Source organism: Python bivittatus, unplaced genomic scaffold (genome assembly GCF_059951505.1).
Source record: "Python bivittatus isolate LINGU-HERP-01145 unplaced genomic scaffold, Pbiv_v1 ctg000480_np1212, whole genome shotgun sequence".
Classification (NCBI taxonomy): domain Eukaryota; kingdom Metazoa; phylum Chordata; class Lepidosauria; order Squamata; family Pythonidae; genus Python; species Python bivittatus.
The window spans coordinates 22,889,930-22,910,701 of record NW_028277075.1 but is presented as its reverse complement, the minus strand read 5'-3'; the positions used below and the strand labels follow the sequence as shown (position 1 = coordinate 22,910,701).

Sequence of the window (20,772 nt, the reverse complement as noted above, 5' to 3'; positions counted from 1 at the left end):
AGCAGGTTGAACAATGTGGGTGTATATCACTCCCTGTTCCCCCCTCTCTGAACAGCGCCCAGCATGGCTTATCCCACCAGCCTGTTTTCCCTTCCCTCCTTCCTTCCTGGTTCTCCTCAGCTATTGTTGCCAACGTCCTTGGCCTTTTCTGGTTCTAATCACTGCTACCCCCGAAGCAACCACTTCTGCCCAGAACAACCACATTTCTTTCCATATTTTGCAACCCCCCCCCCAAAAAAACCCAGCCCACTGTTGTTCCATGTAAAGACCAAAATATTCCAAACACAAGTTTTATTTTGTTCAGGGACCACCCAACCCATATATTCTGCGCACAGAACGTTTTGCATATCTCTAGTTATTTCTCAGGTTTTATAAAGTATGTTTGTTTACTAATATTTTACCACTGGTTTGAATAGCTATATATAGCAATGGAAGAAGCATTGAGCCGGATCAGTTCCCTCTCTTTGTTTTACTGAAAATAGGAGGAAGAAGATTATGAAGCCAAAGCCAAAAGTTGTAAATATACATTTTTGTAGTTTTTATTATTTTTTGTATGTAGGAAAATTTATCACACAATTTACATATCTTTAAACTGTAAAATGGTTAAAATGTGTACAAAATATGCTCATTCTTAGAAAAAAGTATGTACTAATAGCAACAATACTAGGGAGGAGAATCAACTATTCTTCAGTTCAGTGTGCAAATGACATATAAAAATAGAAACGCTACAGCTCTACAGGTAGCATTTCCTGATAAATTATTTAAATAGCATATCTACACAAACAGAAGATTAACTATTCCAACAGTTATGAAAAAATAATTTATACAAATTCAAGGAATGGAATACAAGATGTCGAAGAAAAAACATCTAACACAATATAAGAAATTGTTCTCAGCACTGTTCCAATGCTGTTTTCTTACTGGGAATATGAATTTTGACTATATACAGCTTGCAATATATATTTGTTTTTTTAAAAAAAAAACCTTTATACTACAGTAGCTTTAAATTTTGTTAGATATTTAAACTCTGCTTGATCCAAAGGTTTTTTTTTTCCATTTTTCAGTCACACAACAATGAGGTAATATTTGTATATAAAAAATTCACCTTTGACATTCTTTGTTTCCTAGCGAGAAGATTGTAGACTAGTGATGCTAGTCTTGCACCACAGTCTTCAAATAATGCTAACATCCCACCTATGAAATACTTCTGCATCCCACACTGATGAGAAAATTGGGTATTCTGCTGGAATGAAATTATGCCATTAGTCCACATCATCCTCCGAACAGATCTTTTCTTTTTCATTTGCATATTGACCAGTAGGAATGTACCGTAATCTTACTTAGCCATATTACAAAGGTGATAAGGCCAACAATCCACTCTGAATATCTCCTGTGCAAATAACGTATAGAATAACAAAGGATTGTGACCAATGGTAATTGGAAGCTCTTCCATTTTTTTCTTGACAGACGGGGACAGTCAACATTTATATATTTTTCTGCTTTGGTAATACGAGAGTAAGTAGCCTGCTTGGTTACTTTGTCAGCTGTCTTGCACAGAGGAAGAAAACACACTGAGAACAATTCCTACCCTATTGTTCCACATTGCTTAGGGGAACCTGCTCTTTGCAAACTAAAATATTCTTAGAAATAACTAAGTTCATTTAGAACAATAAATAACCTTTATTTACAATCTGTCATAGAAAAATGTAGCAAAATGGATAGTCTTGACGCATTTTTTCTGTTTCAATCTATAGTCCTTTGTTATTCAGAACAGGCAGGATAGGTAAAAAATAAATATTTTACATTTATTTTATCTACAGATGTCTTCTACAAAAACCAATCTTTTAGAACATTTTTAAACTCAGCCTTGCATTTTGTAGAACAGAATTTTGTGTTTAATTGTATTCATCACTCTTTGTGCTTTTGAAAATTTAATAATAATAATAATAATTTTTTTTTAAAAAAAAAACAGTTCCTTGAAGGCCACCACAAGTGCTACATTGAGATGAAGGTGCTCTTTGACACTTTAATATTCTTGCTAGATCTGCACTAGAACCAGATCATGGATGCAGTGGCACAGGAAATCTTGCTTTTCCCATGTGTTCCTTGCTGTCCCCTTTCCCATAAACCTGCTTCAATCTAATGTGCCAAGATTGTTGTTTTGCTTGCCCCATAATAGAATTTTTATTTGTTAACGTTGCATGTGGCTAGTTAGCAAGTGTAACTAGCAAGTATTTTCCTATGCAATTAAGCAAGGTAGGCCCTATTCACAGAAACAGAACTAAGGTATAATCTTAGGTGTAAGCATAAGTGATCCCTTCTGCTGAATTCAGTGGGGCTTGTGCCTGAGCAAAGTTGCACTGGATAATGCTCCAGGACAGGTATGTAACAATTCATCCAATTTACCTTGACATAAGCCGTCAGGAGCATAGTCCCCTTTTAGAAAGTGAGGCACTGGCCTCAAACCTTCTTTCTTCTATAGGTTGAAGTGTCTATTTAATTTTTAAGTAGTCCACAACACATCATGAAGATACCCTTATTACAAAAGTGCTGCTCCATTGGACCTCCAGTTAAAAAGAGGCAGTGACAATGCCCAGCTACACAAATGTCTTTCTTAAAGAAATAACTATTCATTTCTGAGCAGAGGAATGTTCTTGTTCCTAAAAGACATGTTTCTTCTATGGTAACAGAGGTCAGATGGGAAGGGTACTTTGCAGATTTCTCTCTCTCAAAAGCATTCCCTTGAAACAGGTCATGTAGTCTGAGTCTTATGAAGGCAAGAAGAGAGGAATAAGCAAAAAAACCAAACACAAAAAAATGATCCCAGGGTTCCTAGAAATGTAACAGTTCAGAAGGTGCAATACCAGCATTTTGAGCTTCTGTAATTAATTGCCTTCCAATCATGGATCTGCGAAAAAGAAAAAAAGACAAAACCATCAATTGTTTATAATATATTAGTATATTATAGTAAGTAATTAAGCAACTACAATTAGAGGCAAGTTTCTAAAGTAAGTCTTTATTTTGCATGTTGATTATTAATTGCATTTGTTCTTGTTCAGAAGGTGGGGTTATTTCAAAAGAAAGTATGTCAGGATATCAAGCATATTGCTTTTCTAATGAAGCAATTTCCCAATTCAGACATCTATAATTCAGACAGTTATTTAATTTATCTACATGTCAAAAATACTCTGGTCGACATATGCTGGCCTGATATTAAGCTTTCTCATCAGCCCTAGGAGAAAGGAATCATGTGAGCTGTAGTGCAACATCTGGAGGAGTTTATGTTACTACTCCTGGTTACTGAACACTGAAAAAAGATTCAATTCTGTTCACTTCATGTAAAATGGCAAAACTGCCTTTGCCAGAAACAGGCTAGATCCCAATACTGTGCAATCAAAGTGCTGGTTATATAATGGGACTCCCCTTTCCCTTTTGCATTACAGTATAGCTTCCCAATTTGCTCAGGAATGGATAATTTATTCTGCTTGCAGATGCCATTCTGATGTTGGGCTGACACAATTCAATGCAACTCAGTATCTTTATATCCTATCTGAAGCTGAATACTAAGCATCATTCTTCCCCAGCTAATATTCACTATCACTGCGTGGAAGATGAGAGTTTTTTCATCAAATGGTCTGATAGATACTAAGAACGGAACGAACACATAGCTGCAGACATTGCTAGTGTAGATTCCATTGAAGATAAAATTAGCTGTCACTAGCCAATTTGTGGAGTAGCTGGACAGTGCCCTGGATTTTTTTCTGTGTTTATAATTTTTCTGCGGTCTTCCTTCGTGGGGGAACCATCTTAAATTTAAGATCAGTTCCTTATTGGATAAGTATAACTGCTTGTAAATGCACTTCTTACTTGTATTTCTTAAGTGTGAGCTACTAAACTGTTTTTAAAAACATTGAGTTTATAAAGATATAATAAAATACATCAAGATATTAAATCTAACAAAGCAAGGTTACTCATGCACGCACATTTTTGTGGTTCTTACCTTTACATTCATATTTTAGATCAGAGAAGAACACCATTTCTTGAGAGAAGACAAACAGCCCTAAGCGACCACCAGCATAGGTTTTGTCGTAGATGGGCCCAGAGTCAGCCATGATCTTCTTTCCTTCATACATTACCACTCTGTAAGGGAGAGCAGTGATAATTAATCTTAAGTATGAAATAACAAGTTTACACTGTAACTGCAAACGAAAGATGTAAGTTGTTCAGTATATCTCTGTGATGCTTACCTAATGAAGCCAGTTTTTGGTCTGTGACTGAGACGCCATCTATAAGCAGTGAAATCTTTCCAACCTATTTGACGAGGATCATGCCACAGAGTCTTCACCTGAAAGGTAAATGTGAGGCTGAATTATGCACTGCAATTACATTTATATAAGCCCTGGAGATAAATCATAAACTGGAAATGCAGTTTCATACTTGACAAAAAGGAGAAGCTGCATAAGCTCTATGTATTAGAGCTTCCTGTTCTTCATATTTTTGCTTGTAATACATATTGATTGTGTATTTGGTCTTCTGAGAGTAATGCACAAGACTAAATTTGCGTAAGACGAAAAAGTACTGGAAACATGAAGCATATCAATAGTTCTTCCTGTTCTGCTATCTTATAATAGAATCTTATCATTTTCAGCCAGGAATCCAAACTAAAGCATACCCAACTGATTACACCTGAAATATTTTAAGTGAATTTTGAAAATAATATTATTAACTGAAGTGTACAAATAAAATCCCATTAGTAATAATAAATCTCTGATAGCTGATTTATGCAATACAGCTTTTTGTACCAAGTGATCAATTCCAGTTGTATTTAGATATGATCCCTCCATATATGTCAATGAATTCATAACCATAAGTGTAAAACACAATCTCTATCACAGTAATAGTCAGGAAAATTCTAATTACTTTGTGAAGTTATCCTTTCCTTGAAGTAATAGGAGAAAACTCATTTACTTAGGAATTCCGATAATACATATCGAATTCTTAGCAGGTACCGAAGGGTTTGTTTGTCTTTTTAGAAAAAACTTATTATACTTAAATGCTTTTATCAAGATAGATATTTCTCACATTAGTGTAATATACCAAGGTTTTTGAAAAGACAAAAGAGCTTATTAGTATAGAAAGTATCTATTACCTGTCCAGCAGTATTTCCAGTGTGCCACAAGGCATTACGAAGGTGTATTCCAGGACCTGTGGTGGAGTTCACTACTTTAATAGAAAGACCTGAATATCCTTGAGCTTTGGTTGGCTCTGAATCCCAATAAGATTGGGTAACTTGCTTCCACATGACCACATAAAAACGGCTGCTGGATTGATATCCAAATACAAAGCCAGCATAGTCATCATCTCTTTCCGTGTTAATGAAGAAAGTACCGCTGAAGTCAACAGCATTAAATTCATCAAAACCTGGGGAAAAGGAAAAGAAAGAACTGAAGAACTGAAAAGAAACTTTCAGATGGATGCCAATTCATGCATTAAAGTCCATTCTTTGTAAGAGTAGATCTTTTAATTAACAACTATATATGTTTATATCAAACAAATTAAAATAGGCCTGGAGTTTTGTTCTCTAAATTTGCAGTTACTTCATGTTAAAAAGTTCTAATGAAAATACTACAAATATATTTTCTGGATGATCACGTTTTCCCCCTCACTATATGAATCTATTTTTATACTTAGAATTTATTTGCACAGTTTTACTGTTTTTACACCATGAATTGGAATTAAATGGAATTAGAACTATGGTTCTTAACTGCATCTTAAATCATGGTTTACATCCACTGCACTGAGCAAAGCTTCATCTTTCCAGCAAAGGCAAAAGTGAATAGGCATTACTGAATAGGGATCCAGTATTTAGAGCTTCTGTAAGTTTGTTCAGAAGTAAGTTCATACTACCCTATTTGATATTGTTTAAAGGGGCTTAAGCAACATTGTTGTTTAATTTCCTGAAATCTATTTTTTTCTCCTTGGATCTCTTTCCTTCAGTGGGCAAATCCAAGTGTCTGCTCCAAAAACTGAGCAGCTGGTATTTTTAAGAATGCTTTTACAAATGCTTTTTTTTTTTGGCGGGGGAGGGGAGTCTTGAAATAGTTGTAAACATGGTGATGAGGTGAAGGAATGTGAATGTGAAGATGAAGAGTACCTATATCCAAATACAACAATACAGTATTTGTTGGCCAGGTGCATATAAAAGAATCCAAAACGTCCATGCTCACCAACAGCAAGTCCAGGATCACAGTTGACAGTCTGAACCAGTTCTTTGCCTTGGTGACGAACAACCCAGTTGGGATCATTCTGAGCTGTGCCCTTAGGATCCAAGGGAATCATCTGGAACCGACGGAAATCTGTCTCGCTTATGTCAACATTCTCAGGGCAGATGTCATCTATGTCTTTAACTTTGTCATTGTCAAAATCATCTTTGCATGCATCTCCACGCCCATCACCTGGCAAAAAAGGGGGGAATAAGGGAAGAGTCCACAAAGAAAAGTGAGCATTGGAGCCAAAAAGTACATTCTAGATTTCTAGTATCATATATCTTGAATGATTATACAAATGAATTAGTTCAAGAATTTAGCTGAGTGGTTGGAACTCTTATTAGCTAACAGAACTTTTAAATAACGATAACTTTTAAATGTTTAAACAGGGGGCTCTGTTTAAAATCTAGCTCTGTCCCCAGACCCTGGGTTAGCATGGGTGGTAGACCCCTTGGGGGATGTTTCAATTGTTGTTTTTCTCCAGACTTTTTATTTCTATTGTTTTTTCTGGTTGTATCCTGTAAGCCACTCAGAGTCATACTAACTGGGGCAACCTAACATTTTAATTAATAAATAAATAAGTAAGTAAGTAAATAAGTAAGTAAGTAAAATTTAAACATTACAAGGAGTAAAGGAATGCAGCTCTTACAGAAAAGCAACATACTTGTTCATATTAATGCTTTTTAGTAAACTATATTAAACACTGCATTATGTATCTAAATGTTATGCAATATCTTCCAATTTGATGTAAATTATCTTTCTTACCATCCAAATCAATTTGGTCTGGGTTTGGAACCAATCTGCAATTATCTTTGTCATCAGGAATACCATCATTGTCATCATCATGGTCACAGGCATCCCCTTTCCCATCTTTGTCATGGTCAGCTTGGTTAGCATTGGGAACATAAGGACAGTTATCAAGATTATTCTGGTGGCCATCTTCATCAATATCCTGGTTGTCATCACATGTATCACCTATACGATCAGAATCTGAATCCATCTGAAAGCAAAATGTAGGAATAAGTTAGGACAAACATTAAAAACACTAGAAGACATGAGGCTAACCAGGAGTTGCTTTTTGGGCTAAGCTTCCAATGGTCAGATTGAATCCTTCATTCCAATAGCTTTGTGGAGGAACAGTTTTTGCACATATGGACCTTTCACTTTAGCGAAGTGAATGGAGATAAATACGTATACGAGGATACAAATGTGTGCTCAAAGTTTGGAATTACTGGGAACTTTAGCTCTGTGCAGGATTCAGTTCAGTTAGTGAAAGATAAGCTCTTAATGCCCATGCAATTTGTTTTGGCATATTGTGAAAAATCAAACTTATGCTATGGCTTCTATTACATGTACTGCATTGTTAATGTTGGTAGCAAATGTAATGTTTCTGCCTTTCTAAAATGTAATCAAACAATGTTTAGATGTAGAAGGCAACATTAAACGATCCTAAATTGTCTGGCTTTGTTTTGCTGCAAATGAAGCTGAGCAACCACAGCCTGTTCATTATGAAATAGATTGTATAAAAAACAACTGATCTTCAGTTGGAGCTACAACATAAAATAAGTCATCTGAAACAGATTTTCATCATAGGAATATTCACGATCCATTGTACTGCCTGATGTATTCCATTATGTTGGAAACAAATAGGGTTTTGAGACTGTACATATCCTTTCAACCAGCAGAGGATAACCTGCAGGATAAATCTAGATTCCAGCTACTTAGTGCAATTTGGCAGGGACAATTCAAGCATTTCAGTTATGCTGCTGAGGCTATTAATCTTACTTCTTTTACATGATAGGATTGTGCAGGCTTCTCTCACTGCTGTTTTAGACATGAGCAATTTAGATGGGATGGGCTAGATTTCCCCATTTTCTTAGCCCTTAATCAAATAAAAATTACTGTTAGCTTTTCAAAATTAAAAAAGAAAAAAGAACATGGTGATGTACGTGTTCTATACTACTTTAGCCTGTATCTGTAATGAGCCTTTTTGTGTGTGCATTTTTGTAAAATTAAATTCCCAGCCTCAGGACATATGTCACAAGAGAGGGAAGGAGAGGGAGAGGGAAGGAAGGGGGGAGGGAGACAGAACTTTTTTGCAAACATGAACAAGATTTATGTTCATATGTTGTGTGCTGAAAAATCTCACGTAAGATTTTTATTTTTAAAAGATGTTCAATATATGTTCCAGGTAATAACCATGTCCTTTCCTGATTAGGGTATCAGTTGATATATATTGTAGTGCTGTACAAAACATACAATAGATTAGAAGATTAAATAAATACTTGATTGCCCAAGGGCAGTTAAGCTGACCTGATCTGGATTATGTTCCATTGGACAGTTGTCACACTGATCTCCAACACCATCCAAGTCTGAATCCTTCTGATCCACATTGTACACATATTGGCAGTTGTCTCTTTCATTAAGAATGCCTAGAAATGTAGAGGAACCCATTCAGGTATCTTTAATGGTAAACACATCTAGATAATATGTTACTGCAGAAAGGTAATTAAGAGGGAATGGTTTGTGGAAGCCAAGCTAATAGCCCATCTGTGTAGTCATTTAACACTAGTAGAACGGACATTTCAGTTAAATGTTCAATGGCAGCGCATTTTCAATTATACCTACAAACCAAATAGGATGTAATATAAAAATAAAAACTCTTTCTGTAGACGCTACCATATATGACACGAAGTACAGCAGCTGAAAAACATGGGGTACAACTAGTTTCTCTATTTTTAATTTCTTTAACAGAATGTGTACTTCATTCTGGTATATCCAGGATGTCATCAGGAGTAGAAATTGCCCAAGGGGAGACTCTCTACCTTTAGATGACTTAGGCAGTCATGCCACAATAGGAGAAAAGAAAAGGAGAAGCAACCAAACTTTACCATCTCCATCAATATCCACAGCACAGGCATCTCCTTCTCCGTTGTGGTCAGTATCTATCTGAGCAGGATTGTGATTGTATGGGCAGTTATCACAGCGATCACCAACATCATCCCTATCATAGTCATACTGTTGGGGATTGTAAATTAATGGGCAGTTATCCTGTAGAAGAAGGAAAAATTAAAAGTCCTGTTAAAACATGCTTAGACATTGGCACAGGCCGTGTCATAAATAACTTATTCAATATATTTACTAGAGTAAGAACAGTAGAGCAGTAAGGTGTAAGGTGTGTTGTGAAGATTATTTCTTTGCTGTGTAAATGAAAGATGAGCGGTAACAAAAGTGGTACGTGATGCAGCATCCATATTTTACTGCAAAACTGGCCTTTTAAAAAAAAATCTATTATTAGATTTTTAGCTACGAATTAGATAACTATGTCAAATTACTGCTGAAGACTTGCTGCTTTTTAATTTTGTATCATGGGTTCATTTTTCTACCTTTATGCATTTTACATTAGTGGTAGAGAAGGGCAGTTTATTGGCGACTCGTCATTTTATTTTGAACAGAGTAGGAAACAGGCAGGGATTTTTATTTTTTATTTTCTCTTTTCTTCCACTGACTGCAGTGGGAAGGAATCTACTAACACATCCCAAGATTTCACTAGATGTACTTGCAATTTTCTTTAGTTATCACTGTGATGGACACTGTCTATACTACAGAGGAACACGAATGCTTTTGTTAGACTTGCCCTATCATCCGGAATTTTGTCATTGTCATCATCGTTGTCACAGGCATCACCAATTCCATCTTTATCATAGTCTTCCTGTCCAGAATTGGGAAGATTAGGGCAATTATCCTGCAGAAAAAGATATTGATCATTAAGTTGCATCTGTCTTTAATTTCACACAAAGTGGTGCTCAGATTACAAAAGCAGACCCTACCTTGGTGATTTTTTTAAAAATAGTATCAATTTAGAGCACTATCAGGATTATTAACAACCATGATTTTTGAAAAGTTAAGAAGAAAAAAAAATATTCTGAAACATGCGTATCCAAAATAAGCCGTTTTAAAAAAACTACATGTGAACTATGATCAGTATATTTCAGTAAATGTGGGTTGTGTCCATAGCAACTAATTTATTTAAAGAATGAAATAGACTACACTGCATATTAAATATGTCCACTAGCATATCTTCATAATATTATGCCCTTTTGTATACTATTTCCTTTGTGTATGTGATTTTTTTTTCCAGAAGGTTGCACCACAAAATTGGGAAAAAATGAGAAAACGAAAGGACCGCTGTGTTTCATCTCATGAGTTCATTTAAGAAGTATGAATTCAGTCAGCTTATATTAAAATGCAAGCCAAACCAATTTTCCCCAGTATTAAAGGAGAGAGTGGCATATGAAAGATAATGAAAAAATGGGCTTACTTTAGTGCAGTGGTAAGTAGCATTGGCAACACAGTGAAGGTTCTCATTTGGCCATCCATCTAAGTCACTGTCTTCTCCACAGATAATCCCATTACCGGCATACCCTGGTTTGCATTCGCAGCGATACATCGGGTCACTGAAGTGTCCAAGGTAAATGCACCTGGCATTCTTGTTGCAGTTGTGAGTTCCATCAGCACATGGGTTACGTGGCTTGCACACCTAAAACAGAATTAAGAATACACTTGCAAAGATGTCTCTACCTCATTCTTCTTTTAAGATATCAATGGAAAACCAATGCCTAAAATTTCTACTTTACACCTTTTCAAAGCAAGACAGTGTTTCTTTGTAGTTGCAGCAGTTAACTGTGATTTTTGTGTATTCTTTAAAGAGAATTGGGTACATGGTTTTCTTTATAACATTTTAGATACTGATTGAAGCTTGGATTCTAAATTGTTCCTCTATTCACAAAATGTGGAGGACTACTTAGGTGAATTCTACATACCTTTTGCGGCTCTCCACCTGATATTTCACATCATTACCTAACCTCCCCATAACAGAAGCAAGTTTTGTAAGTTTCTGGGAGATGCAGAGGGAAGGCAGAGGTAGGAAACTGTTCCACACATGGAGAGAAGAGCCAAGCCTTGATTCATTAAACAAGTATTGGTAGAATGCTGTTGCTATGGGGGGGAGGGAGCGGTTTGGTGCCTTTGAGTCAGCATTGATTCCTGGCGACTGCCTGGACAAGTTCCTCCAGGTGTTGTGGGAGGGTTTTCAGAAGTGGTTTGTCATTGTCTGGTTCCTAGGGCTGAAAGGTAGTGACTGGCCCAAGGTCACCCAGCTGGCTTTATGCCTAAGATAGGACTAGAACTCACCGTCTCCCAGTTTCTAACCTGGTGCCTTAACCACTGCACCAAACTGGCTCTCTATTAAGAGTTTAGGAATGTTCATTGTTGATATATTTAACTGAAGCACATGTTATGGAAACATTTTGCTTAGAGCTACACTACAAAACCAAATCAGTCCAGACCATCATGTATTCAACTTCATGGAAAATGATAGGTATCATGAGGTTGTAGAAGCCAAGCACTATTTCTGCCATTATGGTTGCTGGGACAGATTGCTTATTTTCTGTATTTCCAGCTTGATTCAAACTGAACTTTCTCTATGCAGCTGTGTCCTATGAGTAAAATCACACGGATGAATATAACAATGTAAACTCTTACACTGGTATCTTCTTTAATTCTTAGATCATATATGGAACTTATGGGGCCATAGATTCAAAAAGGACTGAGGTTTCATAAACAAGAAACATCTATATTTTGGCAGTACCTGTTTGTTTTCCATTGCATTTTCCACACCTCGACCAAAGGGCTGTGTTCCTGTAAAGCGGGTTGGACAAGGCTGGCAATGATAACCAGGTACAGTATTGTTACATCTGTGTACTCCACCAAATACAAAGCAAGCATCTGGGACCTCTTGGCACTGAAATATGAAGATGTAGAAGAAAATGTTGGTTACAGATTCATTTGTAAATGTCTTGAACATGTAATATATTAAAGCATACAAGTTATCTTACTTCATCAATATCTTTGCATTTCACTCCATTTCCCTGATAGCCAGTAGGGCATGGACCACATTTCCAGGAGCCATCAGGGAAACTAGTACATGTAGTTCCCGCAAAACAAGGATTAGACAGACATCCATCTAAAAACGACAAAGGGGTATTTCAAGATATTATTAGCTTTATAGAGATCAATAATGGCAAGCAAGAGAGATTAATTAATAAATATTATTGAAGACTCTGTGTTCAAATAAAATCTGCACAGATCTACTTCTCTTTTCTTGGCAGTCAGAACTATTCCTCCCATTAGGCAGAATGAGGTAACCACCGTAAAAGCAGATGTTAGAGTATCAAGAGTGGTAGCAAGAGGATGGAAGACATAATGCAGTTATATAAACAAAATGTGATTATAGTTCACATTTTTTTGTTATGAAATTTAAGTTGTTGCATTCTCAACTTTGCCGCACTGCTCTGAAGATGACACAGCACTCTTAAAAACGTTGTTTGATAGTTCACAATGGGCAATTACTCACCAATTGGGCAATCCTGCTTGTTGCACATCTGGGTGCCTGTTGCATCACCAATGCAATTCTTCCCTCCAAATTTGGGCTCAGGATTGTTGCAGAGGCGGCCACGTTTCTGAATGCCCCCTCCGCATGTAACTGGACAGGTACCCCAAGGTGACCATGGTCCCCAGTTCCCATTAACTGGAAAAGAAAAAAAAAAGGAATATTCCTGTTTCTTGGAAATGAAGGGAAAAGTGCTACTGGCATTAAAAATTCAGGGTGATTTTGGTGTTGTTGTTTTTTTAATGTTTTAATAATTTCTCTGTTCCATTTAACAAGGGGATGAACATTAAAATACTTTTGTGTTTATTACACAAAACCATTTTGAATAGTGAACTTACTTGGGCATGGGCTTTTCTGGCAAGGCATGTTTTCTCGTGCCTCTCCTTCACATGCTTTGCCTCCCATCTGAGGAAGTGGAGAATTGCACAGACGGATTCGAGTAATCAATCCAGTTCCACAGGTAACAGAGCAGGAAGACCAAGGGGACCAGTGGCTCCAAGCACCATCCTGTTTGACTGTGAACAGCAAAATGTTGGTTAGTGAATACCAAAATGTTGCATTAATAGCAATGTAGAGATACTAATGGTAGATTAGATGACCACACTGCAAGAATATTTAAGAGATTAGTGCCGTTATTTGACACAGAAAAACATTTTTATATTGTATTTTTATTTTAATCAACTATCTCATAAATCCTATTACAATTGAGTATTTTACACTAATTTGATGCAAATCAATGTTTCTTAGTGTTAAGTATGAAAGGCCAGAGTGAGAATTGAGAGCACCTATCGAGAATGTAAAGTATTTGAATGCTTACATCTCTTATCGCATTCCCGCATATTACATATTCGTGTTTGTACTGAGGAGCCTTCACAACGATGGTTGATTCTGTCACAAGAGCGACCTCTCTGTTGAACCCCATTGCCACAGGTTGCAGAGCAAGTAGTCCATTCAGACCATGGAGACCAACTATCATCTGCAGAGTCGCTAGCTGTAAAAAGAGGAAAAATAAAGAAATAAGAATCACCATTTCTAAAAGTTACCTCAATAGGAAACAGAGACTGACAAAATAACATACTGACGTATTCTGCATTGCCCTGTTTTCTATAATGGAACAGAATATTTCCATTTACTCTGATCTTTGATAACTGAACTATCCAAATTACATATGAAAGCTCATAAGAAATGTTCAGAACCAGATGACAGAAACTTCGTGTGTCATATTTTGGAGATTTACAGGACTCCTTCTGCAGATACTCAAGGAGGAAAATAAAATAAACAGATATTCATTCTGCCAGCTCCTGAAATCTTCCAAGGCATAAGAAAAATTCTGCCTGTTAAGATTTTGCTTTGGTTTCCTCAAACTGAGAAACTTCTCAATATAAACTTGTAGGAGATTCACCATTCTTAGAAATTTCTACTCTCATATACACTCTCCTGCCTGGACTTGTAGTTATTCATCGATTTTATTGATATTTTAATTTTACCTAGTTCAAGCTATCTTGACACAAGCCATCTGCAAACTAAAGAAAAAAACTGATTGCAATTGTGCAAGTGTGCTTAGTTCAAATCTAACTTGTATAGCGAATTCCGAATTTAGTGGTAATTTCACAGATGCCAGCATTAGTTTCAGAATCTCAGGCTAGAAACTTCCCTCTCTCACACACACACACTTTTCAAGGTAAATCATACCTGAGAACAGTAATGGCTTCTTGGCATTGAAAAAGCAAAAAAAGGGAATCCTGTCAAATAAGTTAAGGCGATATAGGTACTTACGCCAGCATCGTGGGCAGCATTCCCCATCAGGAACAGTGGCATTGGAACAAGGCATGAGAGGGCAAGACACTCTATGGCACATTACAGCAGAATTCTAAACAGAAAAAAACCCCCCCTGATATTAACAAACACGAAAATCTGACATTTCATTTCACAATGGCTTAATGCTCTAAAACAATCAGACATATTCCATTGTGCAAAGCATTTTTCCAATAGCTGTCTAGCATTTAGAAATGAGAGGCCATAATTAGTGTGGAAGAATAGGGAGAAAATAAACTCCTCTTCTTTCCAAATGGAAGAGGTAAGGATAATTTAGGAGTTGCTTTTAAAACAACTTATGTTATTAGATTAGTAACCATCAATTTGCAGTCCTGATTGTAACTTCTGAAGCCTATTTCTGACTTTCAGTCCCATTAAGCTGAATGCAATTTTAATAAGTATGCAGATAACTGCTGCCTGGAATCCAAACAATGTCTAGTTTGGCCTTTGCTGGAGTATACTGAGGCTTTCTGAAGTCGAAGCAAACCCAAGAATATTAATCACTCCAATCATTTGTAATCCTTATTTATTTTTGTATTCTTCTGTTCACTTAATCAATGGCTACTATTAAATGGGAAAATCAAATCTTGTTGAATAGCTTTCCAGAACTTGTCTCAGTAAGCCAAAAAAGATTCTCAAGGCTGCCTTTTTGGTTATTAGCCTGAATTTCATTTGATCATTACAGTCATTGATAAAATGGATTTAGCAAAGTTGGCTCCACATTCAACAATTCATGTTGTAGCTTGATGTATCTTTTCATCTTATGCCAAAAAAGAAAAAGACTGAGCAAAAGAATGAATGAGAACTTTTGCCAATCCTGTTCTTTAAAGGATAATAAACAACATGTTTTGTAGTCTTAGGGCATAACATAACCAAAGGCTTCATTAGATGCCAGCAGTACAGAGAAAGTCACAGAAGCATTAGCCAAATAGAAGTGTAAAGAGAAAGTAATTTATTTAGCATCTTAAATTTTCAAAAGGGCAGCTCTGAATAGGAAGCAAGTTTAGTAGAAGTTTCCATATTGCAAATATACATTCACAACATGTAGAAGGTGGCAGGATTAAGCTGAGAGGAGTGCATTCAAACTTTATAAGAAAGAGAATAACGTATGCATTTGGGCCACCAGTTTCTCTGCTTGGTTACATTCTGTATAATATACCAACTAGATGCATGATAAATCCTTTACTAATGTGTGAGCTGTAAGGAATCTTACCTGGCAGGTACATGTGGTACAGGTGTCAGTGGTCCACTCAGCTGCATTTTGATACACAACATTATTATGGATGCATGCTCCAGGTTTTATATTATGGGTGCCAACAACTTCCATTACACCGTTCTTAAAAAGAAGAGAAAATAACTCTTATATAGACTTAAAGATTTCTAAATCAGTCTGAATCTGGCAGAGCAAAAAAGTTGCTTTTATGCTGATTACCTAGAAATAAGTGCTAAAGGATTATGCTTCCATGTTAAGTGCTGTAATTCTAAATACTTACACAGTATTTAAATGCCATAACTGAAGTAATACATTTATCTTCTCCATTTGATTGCTCACCTGTGTTAGATCATATGGAGAAGTTTCAGGGGAAGCTAGGCTATTAAGAGATGCAAGTTTTAACCAGATTTCTATGACCACAGTTGTGCAAATGACTACTGCAGGATGTATCTATTTTTAGGTCAGTTGCAAAAAATATTCATATTAGACACTGACTAGATTTGATATAATGCTAAATTGGCTTTGATTTAACATAATTAGGTGAAGCTAACCATGATATTTCATTCAACAAACTACAGCAAATCAAATCATGTTTGTAGGCTTAACATGTGTAAACCACCTTAGGTATTGACCTTGGGGGCTGAGGAGAAAGGATCAACTTTCTTCTTATGCACAAATGTTTCCCAGGCTGGTTACCTGAAAGTAATTCTTTCTTACTGTAGGTGAATGTCTGTTTACAAATCTGCCCCCCGACATTTGGAATAGTTTGTACACAGAAAACAGCTAGCGCTTATGAGTCAATGAGTCCTCAGGAGACTTTTGGTTCTTTATTGGGTATTTAATACCCACTTACCATTTGGAAGACAGATTCCTGAAGTTTTGTAACCAAGGCACGCAGGCGTTGCAGTTCTATAAACGCTTTGGTTAGTTCATCACAAGAGAAGCCACAGACATCCTTTGTTTTCTGTCCAATGTAGTTGGTGCGAATGGCTGGACTGGAGCCATTCATGGGATTGTCTAATTTAATAAGTGTTCCAGTAGCTAAAGGAACGATTAAAATACATACAGGTTATATATGGAAACATTCTTTCTTCCCAAACTGACAGAATCAGAATTCAGTTTAAATGTATGTGACACTGTGTATGGCAATATTTCCTTAAAATACAGGGGTTTGCATTTCATTTTGTGTTCCAAATATCTGAGCTCATTCATCTCCCATAAACTGGAATCTTATACTCAATCAATCAATCAATCAACCAATCAATCAAACATTTGAAGAAAAAGGGTTCTAACGTACAGGTCGCACAGCCTTTGTTCCTCAGGATGGCTTCCAGTGTCGTTCCAAACACAAACCTCACATTCTGCAGCATTCCCTGAAAACATAAAGATTGAAAGAATCAACCTCTGTTACAAGGGAAATTCTTGAATTATTATTCATATAATAATAATGCATGTATATGTGTTTTAATTGGGCACTATCATTAATTTATGTTTAACTATCACAATGTTTTTGCCCATATTTTATTATAATTAGCCAGCTTGGGCCTGCTATGGTTAGAAAGGCCAGTGACTTATATTTAATTCAGCATGTATAAGAATTTTCACACCTATGGTTTAAATATGTTCCTGTTTCAGTTTGTAATGCAAGTGTAAACCTATACTGGCCAGAATTCTCATTAGTTGATGATATGAAGAGAAAGTGAAGGACTGACATATTAACAATTATTAGATGTTAATATTGCTGAGCTTTTAATAGAAAACTCAAATTCAATTTAAAGCTTACACTGTTGGATGCATTTAACTGTACTCAGTAATATTCAAAGTGTCAGTTAGATCCCCTCTACTATGGACAATAATGAGTAGTCAGGGCAAAAAATGTTTACTTTCTTGAAACTATTTTCCAAAATGACCAATCAAGTTGGCTTCCTTGAAAAGAGCTCCTGAACCTGCTATAATAAGGTATCTCACCTGGAAGTTGTCATTAACTCCTCCTTTAGCAATACGGAGTCTGGCGCTGTTGGATAGATCCCTGGTGAAGATGTCTTGAATTGGGATTTCCAGCTCAACATTTGTCATTTTGTCACACCCCACATACAGCTGAGCCTGATCCTCCTGCACCAAGAGGGTGATACTGCTCCATCGTGCAGTGGGCAACTTCACCTCCTCCACTGACACCAAACTTTGGTTGCCTTCCTTGGGAAAGACACTCAGGTCCAAAGTTTTTGCCTTGCCATTTAACACCAACTTAAAAACATAGCCAGAGTTGTCTTTGCGCTCCACGGCTAGTATGGTGCCAGGGTTCTTCTTTACTGGGCGAAGATTAGCTAGCAAGATGAAGCCCTTCTCAACTTGGATGGAGTAAAGAATGTCTTGGAATTTGTGATCAGGAATAGCAGGGATACGGTTGGCATCATCTATTCGGTAGGCGGGGCTGGAAATCTCTGGTCCTTTTACTGGATGCACCCCTAAGCCCTTGTGGGCTCCCTTGCGGCCAAGGCCAATTAACTCAAACAGATCAAAAACACTGTTGTCATCACTAGTCTCTGTTAAGATAAGAGAGAGAAAGGGAAAGACACAAAGAGGTGGTTATGTTGGGCAGGGACAGGTCTAAACAGCTGCTATTGCTATTGTTAAGAGGAGTCCCAAGAATATAGGCTGCCAGAGTTATTGAGGAAAGTGTTGGGACTGTACAGCCCGCCAGGCACAAAGCAATTTCCCACCTCTACAGCTTGGGCAGCTTCAACTCTACAGCTTCAGCAGAGCAACAGAGGTGAGCTGCAAAATACTGGGTTTCCCATACACCTTTCCCAGTTTTCCCTCACTGGAGGAGCCAACAGGGTCAAAGAAGAGAGTTTGGCCAAATGACAGCAGAAAACGAAGTCCAAGAAGTCTCCTTGCCCTTTCCCCCTGCCTCCTCCAGGGACTTGGAGGCTGCAAACTGGAGCGGAGGGCAATGCGGAGAAACAAAGCAGAGACTCCGGCGTTATGAGCCAGGCTGTGTGAGGGACAAACCCAAAGGAGGGAGCCCAAGGCAACAGAGCAGGATGGAAAGCCAGCGCTGCTGTAAAAGAAGCCGAGCCAAACAGCAGGGGCTCAGTGAAGTCTCGGGGCAGCTGCGTGGGAGAGACAAATGGCGTTGCTAGGCGTCTGGCTCAGCCCAGAAGCCGGCCGCAGCTCTGGAGCAAGGCTTGAGCCACCTGACGTATCAAGGACCTGGCTGAGGGCACTGACTCCCTCCCGACGGATCCGACGGCCAGGCTTTCCCTCCCGCTACCTCTTTTATTTTATTAATACACTTCTATACAGAGCGACGCCCCCCGTCCCGCCCCCTTTGGCGTGTGTCTGGCCTGGCCCCAAGCGAGGCAGATGCCAAGCCAACAGCCCGCTCGGAGAAAGAGCCCAGGAGGAAAACGCCTCGCGCCTCGATCCCCCCAGCCCTTCTCAAATGTCCAGCCACAAGCCGGGCGATCCCGCCAAGCCGGGGAAGCCCCGAGCAGAGGTGCCGCCCAACAAGAGAAGCGGGGAAACCAATTGCCGCACTGGGAGCACAATCCCAAGCACAGGCAGCTGTCCACCCCCAGCTCGCCGCCGCCGCCGCCGCCGCGAAGTTACAGCCCTTCAGTACAGAACTAGGAACGCAGCGAACTCGCTGGACTCTTTCCCCACCCGGTGCTCTGGGCTCTGTTGGTCTCCCAGTCCCGCGATCCCCCGGCGCTGCCCTCTGAAGACTGCTAGAGGTACAGTCCAGCTGGAGGGCGCCAGGTTAGAGAGAGCTATGCCGAGCGGCGACGGCGCTGCTCCGTTTTCAGCACTTTCTGCCAGCCCCACCTGGACGTGAGCTGGACGGCGGCGCGCTGGAGGATTCTCCCGAGACTCGTTCCGCCTTCTCTCCCCCGAAACCTAATCCCGAGTTTGACCGGAAAGCCTCCCAGCCCGGCCTTTACTATTTAGCCGCGACGTCTTCTCCCCCTCCCTGATCCCGCTGTCTTTACCTGGAATCCGGCTTGTTGCGCAAACTCCAAGCATCAGAAGGAGAAAGAGACCACCGGATAGCTCCATAGCAGGAATCTCGTCCCGAGGGACAACCTTTAAACAAGAAACATAAACCGCCACCGGGTCAGTCGACGCTCTCGGGCTGTTGCCCTCACACCATCCAACCACAAGCAGCCGCCTCGAAGGAGAATCGCGCAAGATGGGCAGGGACGGTGAGACGGAGGAAGAGAGGGAGAAAACATAATTACAGACCAAAGGCCAGAGTGCGCGAGGTAATGGAAGGGAAGGAGCTGGAGGGAAGGAAGAGCGCTGTAGCTTTTTTCTATTTATCTTGATTGTCTTTTCCAGCTCCGGGTATTAAAGCGAAGTTGTAGGAGGAAAATTTCTCCAGCACTTACTTTTTTATAGAAGGCGGCGAAGAATCCCACCGAATCAGACGCTCTGAGAGCAAATGTAGTTTGTAGAACTCAGTACAATATCCTTCCTCAAGCTCTTGGACTCTGCGATGTTAGCCCTGCTTGGGCTTAATACCCCTGGCTCTGTACACGTCCGAGCGAATAGTGTCCTTTGCGGTCGTGGAGCAGTCCGAGAGCGCGAGGGCTCTTTGCGGCCGAGGGATTGGAACGGATCGACAGGAGCTTGCCCCTCCCTCAGGTCTCCCTTGGTGATCCCCCTTGCTGTTTGCACTGAAGCGACTGCAGGAGTTCCCTTGCCTTTAAGGAGGTCGGTTGCTCGCACCCCCGAAACTCAGCGAGCCAATCAGCAGCGGGCGGGCAGGAAGCGGGCTGGAACGCATCCAATTAACTCGCAACGAGGCAGAACACAGGCGTGCGCGCACGCAAGCCCCCCATTCCAAAAGGCAATCCGGGAGAGGACAGTGATACGCGGGGGTGGATGGCGACAGATTCGTTCCGATCAGCGGGACTTCTTTTGCCATTGCCCCCATCATGCTGTTCCTAGAGCTTTCCCACTTGGCAAAGACAGGGATCTCGTCTGCATTCCGGGCAGTTGTGAATTCACGTGTATAAAATGTG

General features: G+C 39.1%; 1 protein-coding gene across 1 annotated transcript; it reads right to left on the bottom strand.

The window, feature by feature from the left end:
* Positions 1–806: 806 nt before the first annotated feature.
* Positions 807–20,434, bottom strand: THBS1 (thrombospondin 1). The gene is made up of 22 exons (XM_015888969.3): positions 20,137–20,434; positions 19,738–19,831; positions 17,714–18,288; positions 17,043–17,118; positions 16,599–16,786; positions 15,746–15,868; positions 14,494–14,587; positions 13,535–13,708; positions 13,056–13,232; positions 12,682–12,855; positions 12,164–12,291; positions 11,917–12,069; positions 10,588–10,806; positions 9,904–10,011; positions 9,158–9,317; positions 8,580–8,698; positions 7,032–7,266; positions 6,228–6,455; positions 5,150–5,421; positions 4,248–4,345; positions 4,001–4,140; positions 807–2,908 (listed from the first exon to the last, which is right to left on the bottom strand). The coding sequence occupies exons 2-22, from the start codon at positions 19,802–19,804 to the stop codon at positions 2,901–2,903; spliced, it is 3,516 nt and encodes a 1,171-aa protein (XP_015744455.1). The 5' UTR covers positions 19,805–19,831; positions 20,137–20,434; the 3' UTR covers positions 807–2,900.
* Positions 20,435–20,772: the final 338 nt, after the last annotated feature.